This window comes from Armigeres subalbatus, chromosome 3 (genome assembly GCF_024139115.2).
Source record: "Armigeres subalbatus isolate Guangzhou_Male chromosome 3, GZ_Asu_2, whole genome shotgun sequence".
Lineage (NCBI taxonomy): Eukaryota > Metazoa > Arthropoda > Insecta > Diptera > Culicidae > Armigeres > Armigeres subalbatus.
The window spans coordinates 38,825,504-38,843,124 of record NC_085141.1 but is presented as its reverse complement, the minus strand read 5'-3'; the positions used below and the strand labels follow the sequence as shown (position 1 = coordinate 38,843,124).

Genomic DNA, 17,621 nt, shown 5'->3' with positions numbered 1-17,621 from the left:
AGTCCAATCCGTTTAGCTTCGCTTTTCAGTCTGATGTAGGCTTCCTCCATCCTCTCAAAGTTACGTGCCATGATGTCAATGTCGTCAGCGGAAACCAAATAACTGGACGGACTTCGTGAAAATCGTACCACTTGTGTCAATCCCTGCCCTTCGTATTACTCCCTCCAAAGCGATGTTGAATAGCAGACACGAAAGACCATCACCTTACCGTAACCCTCTACGCGTTTCGAAGGGACTCGAGAATGCCCCTGAAACTCGAACTACGCACATCACCCGATCCATCGTCGCCTCGATCAACCGTATCAGTTTATCCAGAAATCCGTTTTCGTGCATTAGCTGCCATAGCTGGTCCCGATCGATTGTATCATATGCGGGAAGCACTTGGTCCTTTAAAATACCGATAAACAATTCGATATTGATTTTAACCCCAATATCAATGAAAACAAGCGGCAGTTTCAAACCGTTGGAGGCCCCCAAGCCAAACATCATGACACCAGTCGGATTGTTTTGAAATTTAAACTTCATTTTCTCCAGAACATCCGCAACTTTCTTCGGTGAGATAAACCGGTCCGTGCGGCCGTTGGCGTCAGCATCGATGCTGAAAAGCTTTCGCGTCGAAAAACATGATCTTTTTGAACGAGTCACTCGTAGTTCCTATACCCGGTCCGTAATCAAGTGGCGTTGAAGGCTTCGAAGGTACATGCAAGTCTTCTTTGATGGTTTTCGCATGGATTTCTCAGAAATTTTGACTTCCTTGGCAAGTTTTCGTATGAGGCAGAAGCGGTTGCCATATGACCACCAAACCCATTAAGCATAAGGACAAACATCGCATATTTAAAACAGTATGTAATCACTTGAATGAGAGTTGCAACGTATTGATGTTACAACGGTTGAGTTGCTCTAGTAAACCTGTAGTATGTTGAATTCGGTAAGTTATGAATGGCTTTTACGTCACCTATGAGATTGTGCAGAGTAGAAACCGCTTGATTGAACATCTATCACAGGTAGCACATGGATCGAGATACATAGTAGACATGGATGAACTATTCAAATATTTAGACCTTCACACAACTCGTACTAGAAAGCATTTAAAAAAAGAAGACCATATGACATAGCGCCAAGCTCTGACGGCAGAGCCAAGCCTAAATTTGGACAGACGCCATCAAGTGCTAGCCTGGTCATGAATAGAACGACGGCGGCAACTACGACCGGCATTTATTTTGCTCCATATAACACCTATTTGTGTCGTTTCCGTTTCTGTTTTGCGTCGATCAGGCAGCCGCGTCGTCTGCAAATTGTGGAAAAACAAACTCCCCTCCAAGGCTTTTAACGTTCCGGCGCGCGGACGGCGAGGCGAGTCCGATGACAGGGAGCAAGGGAGCATCTTAGTGGGACGGGATTTGTTTATAAATAACTGCAGCTGTGAATGAATCCCATAAAGCGTGCTTCTTTACGAGCTCTGTTCTCGGAGTAACATTTGCCTCTACATGTGTTCACTGATGCAGAAACGTCCATTCAAATCCAACCCGACTAATTACAACTTTAAATTTTGTTTTCTCCTTCACTTCACAGGGCGAGAAAAACAACGGCTACGAAGTGCTATACCAGAACATGAAATATGGCCTCTCGGCGACCAAGGAACTGGCGGAGTACTTTCGCGAGCGCTCCAACCTGGAGGAGTACAACTCCAAGCTGCTCACGAAGCTGGCCAACAAGGCTGGATCCGGTGGGGGTGGTACGTTTTCGCCCCTGTGGATCATCCTCAAATCGACGACGGAACGGTTGTCCGAGCTGCACGCTACCAAAGTGCAGAAGTTGACCGAACTGGTCAAGAACATCAACAAGTACGCCGAGGAACTGCACAAAAAGCACAAGAGCGTTAAGGAGGAAGAATCGAGCACACAGGATGCAGTGCAGGTGGGTTTTAGGAATTGTTTCGAAATCCGGAATTATATTTTTTTAAACTTTATCGACGGTGTCAGGCGAACGCTGCACGCTGTGAAAAAATGAATTAGTATCGAAGTTTCATGTACCTTTGATTTTCTTCACAGAAAGTTAGACAAGGATATTAAAAATGAGGTGTTACACAAAATTAGAAATAAGGTGCAACAAAATATTTCATCGACGATATTTTTTAAAAGTTATATATATATATATTTTTTTCTTCAATACAATTTGGGGTTGTATACAAGACACGACCGCTCTACGTAAACTACGTAAAACCAAATATAGTACACTGAACCAATTATTTCGCACTAGAGAAGGAACTATTCCACCCAGCCCCCTGAAACGGCTGTCATCTGCATACAAAATGATTGAAGCCGAAAACTTGGTGCTAGCTGTCAAGCTGTGGCTTAGAGCACGGAACACAGTGACAATATCGCTCGAGGACAGATTTAATCCGGATAAAAAATAAATAAACAGCTTTTTTATTTTATTTTAGGCTCGATTTTAGGCTGTTGTTAAAAGAAAAAGCGCACCATCTGAAATATGTTTCTAAATATTATTGCAATTATTAGCTGATTCGTTCATTTCAGATACCGTTATGACTCGAAGTCCGGACACCTAAGCACTGCTGAATTTTCAGTTCAATATTTCAAACGGAATTAAGTACCTGACGCTGAGTGATAACACACCCTGTCAAGATAAAGTTATCAAATTTGTTGTAGTGTACTGAAAATGACATTTTGTATGCACGAAATAGCTAATATAATCGAAAACATTGAACATCGCTTGCTCCGAAATCCGGACACAGTATAAGGGATGCTTCAAATACCGGACAGTTTTGCTTCGAATTTCCGGACACTTCGAGTTTGGCTATATTGATTCTCAAAAAGCCAATTTAATCCGTTCAAAGACAACTAGGATATAGCATTCATATTTCTCGATTAATATAAATTCGTAATGTAAGGTTTATATGCAGATTTGTATGGAAATCTGGCATCCCCCGGTTGTGTGTACCATCCAAAGTTTCTGTTCAGGACTATCAAAAAACAGCATTTCAAACCAAGCGGGAGCATTTAACTGCAATATACAACATTGGGAATCCAATAATTTTATACAATTTTTATATCAACTTTTATATCAATCGTGTCCGTGAAATGTTGAGTTTTTTTTTATTTGAGGGGTGTCGTTCACAACGTGTCTTTTTAAAACAATTCTGTTATAAAAGCTAGTTTTACGAACTTGTTTTTTTTTCTACAAAAATGTGAATGGTTCAAAAAATACTTTTGAAGACAACTTTTCACTAGAAACTGAAGGCAAGTTTTGCTACTTGTGTGCAATTAATAAAGTGATACCATTTACCATATGTGTATAAGTATATATCGATAAGCTGAGAGCAAGCAATGTTCCTTTTGGGGTGTAGCTACTCAAATCTAATGAAATTGTAACTATGCTTGCTCATTACAAATCATTTGCTTTCAATTAACTTAACTGATAAACAGTTATTTAACATCATTTCAGCATGTCCGGAAATCGAAGCAATTGTAAAAACTTGCCTCGAAGTCCGGACATACAGAAAATGTAATTAAAACTATGAAGCTATGAATTCCCAAGCAATTTCTCTAATTCATGACAAAGAGTGCTATCATACTATGTTAATAAATTACTAATCCCCCTTGCAAAGGATCGAATATAGAAAATATGAGCTTAGTTTTTCTAATGTTGAGTCTTAAGCTGCAATCTAAGAAAAACGGAATTCACCGTTGATTATGACATGCATTCAGCTTTTACCTCTAATTTTCAAGTTTTTACCACAGATCACGGATTACTTACATTTGTTAAAATGGTTTCAAGTCTAAGAATCTTTCCCTGTATTGATAACCCAAGAAATACTTGTTGAGATGGTAAATAAAATTAAATAACAATTGAAGTGTCCGGCTTTCGAAGCGTCCGGCAATTCGAAGCAAAACGGTACACATGTTTCGCTATAGCGCAAAAGTTATCAGCACTGGTTTTTGTTACAATAACAAATACCAAAATAATAATAATAACAAATTTGTCAAGTATGCCTGATACCCATGTCGATAGTTTGATATATGTCTGAAGGAATTTGACAAATATTTGGCATTGTGTTGTTAAGCCTATTCAGATTACGCCATTAATGACATAATAATTGGCGTTTCAGGGTAAATACGCTTTATGATGTCATTATTTACGTAATATTCCATACATTTTGCGCTGTCAAAAGATACCCGCTAAAAAGAGTCATAAAGAATTTATTACGACCAATTATTACGAGAGAGCTTTCGTTCTAACTGGGATGCAGGGAGAAATTCAACAAAAATCAAAACTGACAAGCGTCACGCTCTCTTTGCCAGAGAGAAAATTCTCTCTGTTTTCATTTCGTTTCGTAGTTGACAGTCATGCTCTTTCTGTCGCAGCAGGGTCGAATGCATGTTAGATGGAAATCTTCTGAGCGCTGAAGAATAACTCGGATTGTGATGGTTTTGTGGAAAGCATCTTATATGATGAAAAATAATGATGATAATTATTTATTCTCCACTTATTCAACATGAATTGTTTAAAAAACAGATGCTCTCTAGAATTAACATGAAGTATTTAACTTAAACCTAGATTTAATAGAACAAATCGAATAAATTTTCAAAGTTCAAGGGCCAATGCGGAAGACAATTTAAAACGTAGGAATGGTTGTAAAACGAATATATTTGATGAATAAACATGATTTCATAAATTATTTCAATTCTGCTCCTTGAATGGCTTAATATACTTTGGATTTCAAAATTTTTCACGTGGGACAACTGTACGATTTGAATGGGATGTATATATAAAGTAGATTAACCTTAAATAAAACATGGATTGGTAATGCATTAATTCATCCAAAATCCAGTTTAAATTATATCACATTCACACGATTCGATTTTGTTCATCGATCATTGATTGTCGAGTAGAACGCAATGGTGGCCATTTTTGAAAAAAAATAAATTGCTGAGTTGCCCTTCATACATGGAGATACTGGTGGAAATACATTTTAGTTCGATAATATTTCTTGAAAATTGGTCCAATCGTCCTTTTTTATTTATTTGTGAGAATTCCCAAAAGTATCTAAATTTTTCTATCAAATCTCCGTTCGATCATAGTACAGAATCAAAATACTTTTTAAACTTAAAAATAAATTGAGGAATAGTCTGATTCCCCGAAGAACGGCACAACCAACTAATGAATGTAGCTTCGCTCATTATCCTCAATGAGAGCTTCAAATATTCTTCAAAAATCCCTTTTCATATTTTTTTTATATTTTTTTTTCGTAGAAACTTTGTTCAGAAAAAAATGTTCGATTGTCGCCACACAAATGCTTGATTTCGCAAATTAAATTTTAAAACTCTCCTTGAATTCAACCCTGTATTAGCGTGCAATTGAGGAAACATGGAAACGTCAAGATATATTATCTTGCTGCAGTCTGAACACCTCGTAATAATTGAATACCCTCTCACTTAACAAAGTCATAAATAGCCCAATCTGAATAGGCTATTAAAGAGTGGGCCATTAATTCTTAATGCATCTTTCTGTTTGAAAACCAAATTTTTGCAAGTAGAAAAAATAAGACTGCAAACCAATTAACTGATTGATCAGCAGCGATTTATTTCTCGTTGGAATCTGAAGCAAAATAAAACAAAAACGCTGGTATCTCCAGCAGTGTTCTGTTCATGTTTGAATTTTGTTTAAATAAATAAAATAATTATTTATCTTGCTGCTCAGAAATGCCGCGTAATTGCAAAGTGCATTAATCCGTAAGCGTAATTGCAAAGTGCATTGATTCGAATTCCGAACGTTCAATCGCCAAAACATAAAAAAATGAATCTCGTGATTCAATCTGCAGAACAAAGTTGTGCAACAGTTTTGAGCTTTTGAATCTGAAGTTAATTTAATCTAGGGCAGTTGCTGGGAGAATGCATGTTTCAGATTCATATTAAAATAAGTGCAGCAGAACAATTGGAATCACTACTAATCTGATTTAATTCTTAGATTACTTAGGGTTCTTAAGATTAACTCATAATTGACGAAAATTCAAATGTTACACATTTGCGCCATGGGTAGTATAGTTAGGTTTCTCGTCAGCTAAAAGTACTTTTTCCGGTGCATGATCATTCGCAGCTCGATAGTTATTATTTTTAATCTTCTGACTTTTACGCTAAGTCAGAGGCGTCGCGTGATCAATTCTTCAACCTGTGCACTATTTTAATATTGCGAGAAAAACACATAAAAGGGGCCTGAAATGATAAACAAATAATTTTCCAGCGCGTTTCTCAATATGTTTGCTTATGTTGTTGCATCTAACTGGTTCTTAGCTACTTCTTATTTTCTGAATTAACTCAAACTTAACTAAGCTTCAAAGTGATTTAAGTACAATTAAAAATTACTACCATCAGAATCGTTTCCAATGTGACAAATAAGCAATATATTGATTCGGAAATTATTGAGCTGGTACTTTAAATTCTAATTTTAGTTATTCGTAAAATAGGACGAAGTTTTAAATACAGAAAAGGAAATTGGAATAATCATGCAAAGGCTCTAATAATATTTCTCGGGTACTTTTTCAAAACGGCGTATGTCGCAAATTGTAAGCAAACCCGTTTTCAACAGCATATGGCATCAAATTAATCTAAAAATGTGTATATCTTCAAAGCTACATGAAAATGTGTTTTTAAAAATGTAAATCAATTTTTTGCAAAACGGTGTGACATCATTGTTGAAAATATTGCACATACACTGCTTAGCAGAAAATGTACTTTAAAAAGTTTTTTCGAACAACTAAATAGTTTAAGCCGTGCGTCTGCTTGTACTTTTTCATCACTGATTTCAAAATTAAGCATGTTGCTTAAATATTTTGATTTTCGTTAAGAAAAACATTTTACGTTGTTTTTCTGCAGCAAATGTTGTTACGTCATGTTGTAAATGTTGCAATTTTTTGTCGCATGTGCGTGAAAAGTTTCAAATTGACGCAACATTTCGACGTATCAACAATGCAGCGTACGGAGCAGCGTAACATTTCGACGAAAGTAGCATGACCTCGGTCATACTGACGTATCAAAACGACGTATGTGATTTATCTGTTGCAGAACGTTGTAACATATATTTTTATTAAAATAACTGAAATGTTTACACGCAGTGCAGATTTCAGGGTCAGTGACGATGAACCTTTTCATAATGTATCGTTGAGGTGTATTCAATTGCAATAAAAATGATTAGTTTCTAAATAGGAATAAAAATAAAATCTGAAAACTTCCAAGCTCATTTTCTCAGCTTGATCAAAATGTTACACACGCCGATTTGAAAAAGTTCCCGAGATTTTGTAATTAGCATGTCATTTTATTATTATTATTTATTCTATTATTAATTATTATTTATTCTATTTACAATTTTTATCTTTGATCAATATTCTGGACTGGACAGATGTCGTGAAGTTTCGCATGGAAACTTGCTCATAAAAAAATTCATAACTTTGTGTGGACCATTGACATTCGACTTACATTGACATTTGACCTCCCTAACTAAATATATTGGATTTCTCGAAAAAAAAAATCTTCAAAAATGTTAACCCGTTTCATAATTCGCTAATTCTGCGACAATATAGATTTTCATCAGAAGATGAAAATTTCATTTAATGTCTGTTTACAATATGTTAATATTGTCGGATACTTCAATGTCTAATATAACAGGCTTTATTGCGCTTATTAGCAGATGACAATTTCTGGTTAAATTGAGCTAATGTCGCGTTATTATGTATCGGACAGTACATTGTCGTCAGGATTAGTGGATGTGTAAACGGGCCATCCCATTTACATCAAATATCAAAAGCGCTTTTACTTCGCGTTGCTTATACAAAGCGGAACTTTCGTAATGGAACGCTTTGAGGAAGCAGAAATGCTCGTGTTTTACTCTTCTCTTTCGATTTTGTTCCGATCGCACTCTCTTCATCGAATCGCGCATGCGCTGTTTGAAGCGGTTCTCGATAGACGAATCTAAGTAAAAATAAGAAGAAGACTCACGACGGTGTTAACTTTGACAGATCCTACAGCACAGCATAGGAAGATCATTTTAAAATGCTTATAATAAATTCTAGACAAAATGTAATTAAAATCTGATCGATGTATGATACGGAAGAAGTTCCGAACTGTATGATAGATACATTTTTGGAAAATATTCAAAAAATTGAGATAAGCTTCCTGGTATTTAATTCAGAACTTTTTCCGTGCCGTACATCAATCAGATTTTAATTACAATTTGTCTAGAATTTATTATAAGCATTTTAAAATGATCTTCCTATGCTGTGCTGTAGGATCTGTCAAAGTTAACACCGTCGTGTGTCTTCTTCTTATTTTTACTTGGATTCGTCTATAAGGCATTTTATAAGACGCTTCGCGGTGGCCCGTTTATTTACTTCTAAAGGCCAGTATCGACTTAAAAAGTAGAGAGGTTACGGAATTTTGTTCAATATTACCAAGAGGAATTTTGACAACTGATCTGCATGGAGCAAATTGTCACTTTTACTTACGGAATAATTGAGCAGAATATTTTTCCGAAAGTAAAGTGACAGCTCCCATTACTTTGCGTGGGAACCTTACAAATGCCAATTTTGATTTTTGTTCTTTTCATGTGGATACTGTTGTAAGAATTTTGTTTCGATTCTTTACTTTTCCGATTCAGTGAACGGAATTTAACATGTGATTGAGATAGAAAAAGAAATTTCTTTTGAACACGATACCAACCTTAATGTTCTGTTTTCGTATGATTATGCGTGAACAATCCGTTAGGTCCGTACGCAAAATAATGTTCGTAACGTTTTACTTTTCATTCGTGTTTTCTTCAGCATTTCATGCTTAGAATGCAATTACAGGCATACCTCGATAGTACGTACCCTCGATAGTGCGTACCCTCGATAGTACGTACCCTCGATTGTACGTACATTTTACCTCGATAGTACGTACAAAAAAAATTTTTTTTTTTCATTCAATTTTCTGTACAATTTTAGTAAAAATTTGAATATGCACATGCGGGGGTCCTTCATATGTTACGTAATAATTTCACAACTGATTTAAAAACTGAGGTTATAACGAATTTAGTAGCAGTACTTTGAAAAAAGCAGCGTGTCATAAATGTTTGCCAGTCTTACGTAACACATATTATACTATCATTTTAAACAATTGAAGGAACATCTGAAACAGCTGAGCGATGCGGACCGCGTCCAAGCCCTCATAAAGCAGAATATCAGCAAGAGGAATTCTTTTGTCTTGGACGCGTTCGTACACGCACTGGCGTGAGTGTGTCATCGGCATAAGAGTGTTATAAGCAATAATTGAAATTTTATGGGTATGATTTTCTTAGAAAGCAGAACAGCTATCCACTTAATTGAGCAATTATTATGTTTATGAATTATTTTATCTATCAAGAAAATTAGTTCCAGTTCTAGAACTCTTCCCCAAGCATTAGTTCATCTGATAGACCAGAAAATATTTCCCCGAGGAGTAAATTAATTCCATCATGGGAATGGTGATTCATAAAATTAAATTTTCGGCAAGATATTTTACTGTTTAATTAAGTTTAGTTCCACAATTTTTGCCTTTCTCGTACTTAGTTGTACCGAAAGGCTATCATTTCACTCCGAAAACGAACTTTTTATAGAAGCCTCTGAGACCCATAGTATTATATACCAATCGACTCAGCTCGACGATCTGAGCACATGTCTGTCTGTCCGTGTGTATGTATGTGTGTGTATGTGTGTGCACAAAAGCTATAAAAAAACATTAGACAACTTTTCGTATAGTAATCCTTAATCGATTTTCTCGCAACAAGTTTTATTCGACAGGGGACAAAGCCTTGTTGATCACTATTGAATTTCATAACGATCGGTCATTGCGTTTAAAAGTTATATAAGGTTAACTAAATGCGAGAAAGGCACCACCAACGCTAGGTGGATTAATCTGGGTTTTTTCTTTAGAAACAAATTAGCAGCGTTACTAAAATTAGGAAAATTTTTGGTCGAAAATTTCCTCTGAGACGTCTTACTGGGATTTCCGGAAAAGTTTATCCTGGAACAGTAGTTTCTCCCAAGGGTTCTTCTTGGGATATTTTGATAGTTTGGTCGAAAATTCCATACATGATTTAACTCGATATTCTATCTAGACCTGTGCGCCGATTGAAATTTTATCGCCGGTGAGGCGTGATAAATCATTTTCACCCAGTGGTAGTGGCGTGGCGGTGATTAGCGGCGGCGTGGGTCAGCGTGAATCAATTTATTGTATTACAAGTTTTCCGGTATTTATCAAGATGATCCTCCAGGAATTCATCTGAAAGTTTCTCCGGGAATTTCTAAGGGAGTTTTTCCAAATATTTCTCTGAAAGTTCCTCCAGGAATTCCTCTAGAAGTTCCTTCAGAATTTCATCCGGAAGTTCCTCTAGGAATTTCTCCGCGAATTTTTACGACATTCCTTCAAACATCCATCTTAAATTATAGCCAAATATTTATCCGTTAATCCTTCCAAATATACCCTCTAAATTCCATTATTTTCTCTGTAATTACTTCAGCAATTCACTTAGGAATTCTTTTAGAAATTTCCACATTTCCTTTCCCAGAACTCCACCAGAAAATCATTCAGAAATTCCCATGTAAACTCCTCCGGGCATTCTCTCTGGAGTTACTCCAGAAATTCCATCAAGATCTCTCCATTATTTACTTCGAGGTCTTTCCGGAAATTCTCATTGAATTTCTTCAAAAACTCACGTGGAAGCCCTTGATACTCACGCTCCGGGAATTCTTCCTGCAAGTACCATCCCGGAAAATTGTTCCCGTTTTTTTTTCTTCGGGAATTCTCTCGGAAATTCCATGCAAAATTCGTGTGCAAATTCATCTGGCTACAAAAAATTTATTTCTTCAAAACCAGTGCTGGAAATACTCGCTTCATGAGTAAGAAAAGAGTGTAATTTACCAGAAATGTCATACTCGCGTGAACATACTGCCGCATTTTTTCTAGCGCTTGCTTTGTTCGCGTGTACAGGCAGAGCAAAGACAAAAAGCAGGGCAGTATTTTTTTCGCGAGTAAAAATCACGATCGCGAGTATTTGAGGTTACTTCGAATAAAATGGATAAATTTCACTCAACATAAACACAAAAACAATAAACAAATGTGTTCTTGCTCGAACATCCGTGAGAATCATGATCCGAGGTTGGTTTATGACATTTTGCAAATTAACCCGAATGACCCGCGAAGGTCCACGAACATTTTTCGGGGTTCGATTTTCTTTTTTCTCTGCGAGCAGTAGGTAGGCAAGAAAAGGCAAAACAAGTGTTCGCGAGTATTTTGCATGCGTTGTTTTATGAACAAGGTTCACAGATTTCCACCACTGGTCAAAACTCTTTCGGAATTACCTACAAAAATTCCCCTTGAAATTCCTCTGGAAATTATTTAAGGGATTCTCCCGGAAGATCCTGCAACCATTATCAAAATTTCTGCGGTAATTCGCCTTAAATTTCTATAAAAAATCATCCAAAATGCCCTTCAGTATTTTCCGAGATTTTTTTCCAGGAATTCGCAGCAATATCTTAAAACAATAACCCCGAAAATTCTTCGAGGAACTCTCCCACTTTTTATTCCGGAAATTCCTTCATGTATTCCCGGAAATTTGTTCTGGAATTCCCACAGAATTTTCTCAAATTATTCTGCAGAAAGTTCCTTCAAGAACTGCTCTGAGAAGTTCCTTTTCCAGGAAGAATAGGAGTATCCGAAAGGATTTCCTGAAGAATTTCCTAAAGTAATTTTTGAAAAAACATTCACGGTGGATTTCTTGGTTTGAGTTTGAGTTTGAGTTTCAAAAAATCTTGTTGGATTTACCTAAGGATTTCCTGGAGATATCCTCGGAAAAAAATCCTAGAAGAATATCTGAAACAAATCTTGGAGAAATTTGAAAATAAGAAGTTTTTTGAATGAATTTCCTAAGGAATTTTCAGAGGAATGTCAAAACAAATTTCAAATAAAGTTTTGAAATAATTTCAAATTAAAATTTGAAAAAAATTCTATAGAGGGTGTTCTTAAAGTAATTCCTTAGTTTCCTGTAGAACAAACCCACATCTTCAGACAAAAAAGTATCTTTATGTTTGGCCAAGAATCATAAATAAAATAGCCCTGTTTGTCTGTCCGGTGACTAGCCAATCAGACGCAGCAAGCGGGGAAATTCTCACAAAAAATAAAATATTTGACACTTCAATTTTTTTTTACTATCAGATGCAGAAAACAAAACCAGTGACAACCTTAGACAACTAGACACAGCATTCGATGAAAAAAATCACAGACAACAGACGTTCAAAATTTTGATTTTTTGAAAAAAAAAAAACTTTGAAAAAAAAACACCTGCCACGGGCGCTACTGCGTCCACAAATAACCTAGTGTGTTGAATAGTGGCCATGTTGCCAAAAATTACCTCACGTTGCACTTCCTGGCCAGAGATCCACGCTAGTTGCAGTTTGTGAGTAGATCAACATCCAATGATTTAGATTTAAATACTTTATCGACAGACACCAGTGGTACCTCAATTCATCAAGCTGATACCGATCAAGTATATAAAAGTCGGCCATCCAAGCCTCCTATCAAAAAATCGTTTCTGCAGTTTACAGCCTTTCCGTTACATATTGTACGAGAAAGGCATAAACGATTCTACAAACGAGAAAATTAAAATCGCTTTGGTAAGGCAGCGTCAATGGAGCCAATAGAATCGCAACGATAGTGACAGTTCAGGACAACCTTAAAGCTTTTCATTTACATAAAATCTATAGGTGGAATCCATAAAATACGTCACGTAAAAATGTCACTTTTTTTAGTAACATGTATAATTATGCATGATGTGTAACATATCATTGAAACGTCACGAATATTACGTAATTTATGGATGTTCCGAAGCATTAACATACAATATTTCATAAAAACATTAGCCTCACATTTACAAGGACGATAATTTTACGTAATGCTACATGTAGGCACCATTTCAAGAAAAATCAGAGTCATGCTGGTCCGTTGTGTACTATATCAAATATAAATTTGCTTAAAATACAGAGTCTTCTATCGAAATTTTGGCTTCCGAGCGGTTTTATAAACATTACACCACTCCCAAATAAATACAAAGGCAAAAAAAAATTTTTTTTTTGTTCGGTGTTTTTTTGCTTCGATAGTACGTACGCTTCGATAGTACGTACACTAAAATTACGGAGGTGTACGTACTATCGAGGTATGCCTGTATATGAATTATCTAACGATACATTTTAAGAATCATATGAAAAACTATGTTCTAAAACCCTGGTAGACGAAAAATAAAACAGGCAGAATTGATGATGGGACCCATCGGAATATTCGGCGCGAAATTACCAAACAAACGGGCTCCCACTAATTGTCAAAGTAGATAAACACGAGAAAAACAGCTGTTTCGATCTGTCTCATAAAATGCCTTATAGGCACCAAACCGTGCACTGCCTGCGAGGAACGCTTTGACTACCTATACATCGCCGATTGCGGTTAGAGCAGATGATCCACACATACAAAATAATGCGTGTATGATGCATGACAAAACGTTCTCGGCTGAAAGTTCCATGTTGATACAACATGTGGTGTCGGTGGGTCGGTTCAATATCGTAGAGAAGAATACTAGGGTACTTATTCAAAAGGACGTATGTGATTTTGTAAACAAAAATTCAAACGTCGATTTGTCCCATCTGATAGCCCTCCCACGCAAACCGTCACCATAGACAGATAGGGGGAGGCTTCGGCTTCCTGTTGGTGGTGTTGGTTTGCGTGGGAATGCCATCAGATTGGACAAATCGACGTTTGAATCTTTGTTTACAAAATCACATACGTCCTTTTGAATAAGTACCCGAGAATATAACGCGTCCCCATCGCAGCATTTGGTTGTCTCATCACATGCCGCCTATGAAAAAACATGCATATTTTCCGTTTATGTGTCTAATAGTCAAATTTGCATGGAACACCTTTCAAAAGCACATAATTCGAATACATGCTTGGATTAGAAAGACAAGAAATCTATCTAGAGTTTAAATGTTGGGGATAAAATTGCTGCACATGCGGACGCGACGCCTCTGCGCTAAGTACATTATGCTTCAAAAAACTATTATTCTGTCAACACACAAATTGTCCAGTTTAAAGCAAAATATTATACTCAATGCGACATCCACTTCCAGTTGGATCAGATCAAATGCAAAGAAAAAAGGTTTCAATAGTGTTTCATAAAACACCTGTCGATGACACGTACAATGATTAAGTAGAATAATTTATCTTAGTTTCGATTTCCACATTATAGTGAGCTCAAGTGTGTAGCCAAAGAGTTTATGCGTCAAGATCAAATAGATGAATTAATTTTGTCAACAGAAATGTAGGTGTGGTGTCTCATATCTTATAAATAGTGGCAGTTCAATAATTATCGAAAAACCCTGCTTGCAGAGCAAGATCATTTTTGATAGATTTACATTTCAATGGTTTTGGGGGGTGTACCAGCTTTTTTTAAGACTGGGTATTTTTTAAATCTTCGAACTGGCACTTTCAAGTTTAATTATTCGGTAAATGAGACGGGCCTTAATGTGTGTTCTCATTTGGATTCTGATAAACTTATTTCTCGAAGGCCCTGTAAATATACTGTGAAACAATATTAAATTTTCAATTCAGGCATCCCTAAGTTGTCAAAATCGGATGATAATTGACAGAGTTACAATATATATATATTTAATTTCTCTCAAAATTTGTCTAACCCAGTTAATTTAGTCATGTACAGCATTTTACAAGCGCTAATGACCGCCTCAATTGAACTCAGTTTTAGGGCTGTGAACCATTCCACCAAATCGTTTAACTTTTAGTTAAAATTTGACAATTCGATGGTTATTTTCCCATCGTGGTTAAAATTTTAGCCCGAAGCCGACCCATTTGAGTATTGACAGATTGATAGTTATTTGGAACAAAATGGATTTGGAGCCAATTTTCTCACGACCAAAGTTTAACAATCGAACTGTCAAATCTAACCATGCTCCAGAGCAGGGTTATTTTTAACCAAAGAGAAACAACCATCGAACTGTCAAATTTTAACTAAAAGTTAAACGAATAGGTTAGAGATGGTCGGGTTTCAATTTTTGTAAACCCGAACCCGACCCGAACCCGATTTAGAAATTCCTTCCAAACCCGAAGCCGGAATGAAAAATCCTATCAAACCCGAACCCGTACCCGATAGTTTTTGCAGTCTTAAACCCGAGCTGGACCCGAATTATTTTTTTGGCGGAAAACAAGATATTTTATATTTCTCTTTACACTCAAAGGGGTATAGGCCCAAACAACGAACAAGCCTTAAAATTACCAGAAACGAATAAAAAATTATTCAATATTTTATTTCTCAATCTCGTACCCGACCCGAACCCGACATTGTTCTAATTTTCCAAACCCGAACCCGACCCGAACCCGTCGGGTTATATAATATCATATAATATAATATCATTCACTTCTACCCGGGAATGAATAAAGCAATAAAAGGTACGGCCTGCACTGTAATTTTATTTTGATCAAGCAGTACAGAGTGATTTTTACACCAATATCTGTTTTAATATCATCAGCTGATAGATATACAATAATATCCCGATTTTATCACCCCCTTGTGAATTTTGAGGTAATGAAACATAGAATGTATAAAAATCGAAAAAAAAATTAGTTTGGTCCAAAATATGAATCAGTTTATGCCTTGGGAAGACAAAATTTGTGAATGGAACGTATAATTGGTGATGCCTTTCTCGCGCACTATAAAAATGAGAAAAACATATAAGAGAGGTAGAATTTGCACTTTGGGGGGATAGATTTTACTTTTTTCTTCAATTTATGTCTATTTGCAGTCATGCACTCGTATCGGTTTCTAAATTTTTTTTTTCACCGTCAAAATCGGTGAAAAACTGACAATGTTATGATCATATTTAGTCCGTGGGTACCCGGGTAGGCTGTCGGTAACGTAAGGGTGTTTTTTTGTCCGTAACAAAAGGGTTAATAACAGTGAAAGTGCTCAATGAACACTAAGCAGCGAGGCGGCAATGTCCCAGTGGGGGATGTAATGCCAATGAAGAAGAAGAAGTTGAATAACTCTGGAACTCAATGGCTTGAACCAATTTTCAATAGGAAACAACGAGTCCGCAATCCGCGTCGATTACAGCTTGTTGCGAGCAAATTGGATAATGCTAAGTACCAAAAAGTGTGTCTCACATTTTTGTACACACACATACAGACATCACCTCAATTCGTCGAGCTGAGTCGATTGGTATATAACAGTATGGGTCTCCGAGCCTTCTATCAAAAGTTCAGTTTGAAGTGATCCTATAGCCTTTACGTATACTTTGTATACGAGAAAGGCAAAAAAAATCAGAGGTATACATGAAACTTCAAAAGCAACAAAAGAGAATAGCGATAATGTCGATAATGTCTGAATTGGATAAGTAAAATGTTGCTGGCAATTTTATCTGAAACGAACTTTTCAAATCATATCAAAAGATGACTAGTTTTATGTTTAAATATTCACAGCCAATATTTTTTTCTCCATTATGTAACCAACAATTCTCTAAATGCGCTATTGCTATTGCAGTTTGAGACAATCGCTTGTTGTGAGTTGAGTTTGCCATGAATCTGATATTTACAAAAGAGGATAATGTGGTCATTGGCACAGTGTTGCCACTTATTTTTCGAACCTCACCTTCATTTTCAGGCGTAAAAATCTGTTTCACCTTTATTTGTGAGCAAAAAATCCTGAAAAAATCTTTAGGGTAAGACGGTATAATATGCCCCCCCTAAGGCAACTCCTTGATAACTTTTAACTTTTCAACGCAATTTATGCAAACTTTGTGTTATTTGGTAGTCCAGGAAGTCCCAAATGCATTGCCCGTGAGTAGTCATATAAAAATATTACAGATAACACGTAATAAATCTTTTTTGAAAAGTCGTGAAAAAATGAATTTTAAAAAGTGCCTGGGCAATACACCCTACCTCAACCAAAGACGTTTCATAGCCCTTCATTAGTATTTTATCAATCCCATAATAAAAAGGCTACAAACTCTTATGCGCTTGACATTAAAAAAACCAACATAGGTCCATTCAAGCAGGTGTGAATTACATTTTAATATTTTCCATACAATTTGAAAGCATCTGCTGCAGGCTCGCTGCGCTTGTGTCCAGTTGGTAAGGACATATCGTGCTGCCTACACTGGGGCGTTTTGGCCAGTGAAACATGTTTTCGAAAATCGTTACATTTTTGAAGATGGAAGCAATTTTTTATCTGAAGAAAGTTATTTTGTTGCCCAACTGAGTGTTCCAGTGCAAGTTTTGCGGACAGTATGCCAGAGTCGCTCCAGAATGTTGAGCAAACAAACATGAAAAGTTACATCAAAACTGTAACTTTTTGTATTTTGCTATTATTTTCATTGTGTAATACAAAAATACTTCCCCGCTTACATAGTATGGTGGGTTTACAAATACTTATGGGTACCAACTGATTTTGACCCTTAAGAGCACCTCCACGGGAGTCCTCATCGCTAGGATAGCGCCCCATCTTCCCACCGGTGGTTTCTGTTTTAGGTATAGCGA

The 17,621-nt window shown here is 36.5% G+C and overlaps 1 protein-coding gene across 18 annotated transcripts in view; it reads left to right on the top strand.

Annotated features, from left to right (window-relative positions):
* The window catches only part of LOC134220842 (F-BAR domain only protein 2), an 85,655-nt gene that overhangs the window by 39,592 nt on the left and 28,442 nt on the right, over positions 1-17,621 (top strand). For all 18 annotated transcript variants that reach the window (XM_062699969.1, XM_062699961.1, XM_062699967.1 and 15 more), the window contains one exon: positions 1,573-1,917. In XM_062699969.1, the coding sequence (XP_062555953.1) occupies positions 1,573-1,917 (345 nt within the window). The remainder of the gene's footprint in view (positions 1-1,572; positions 1,918-17,621) is intronic.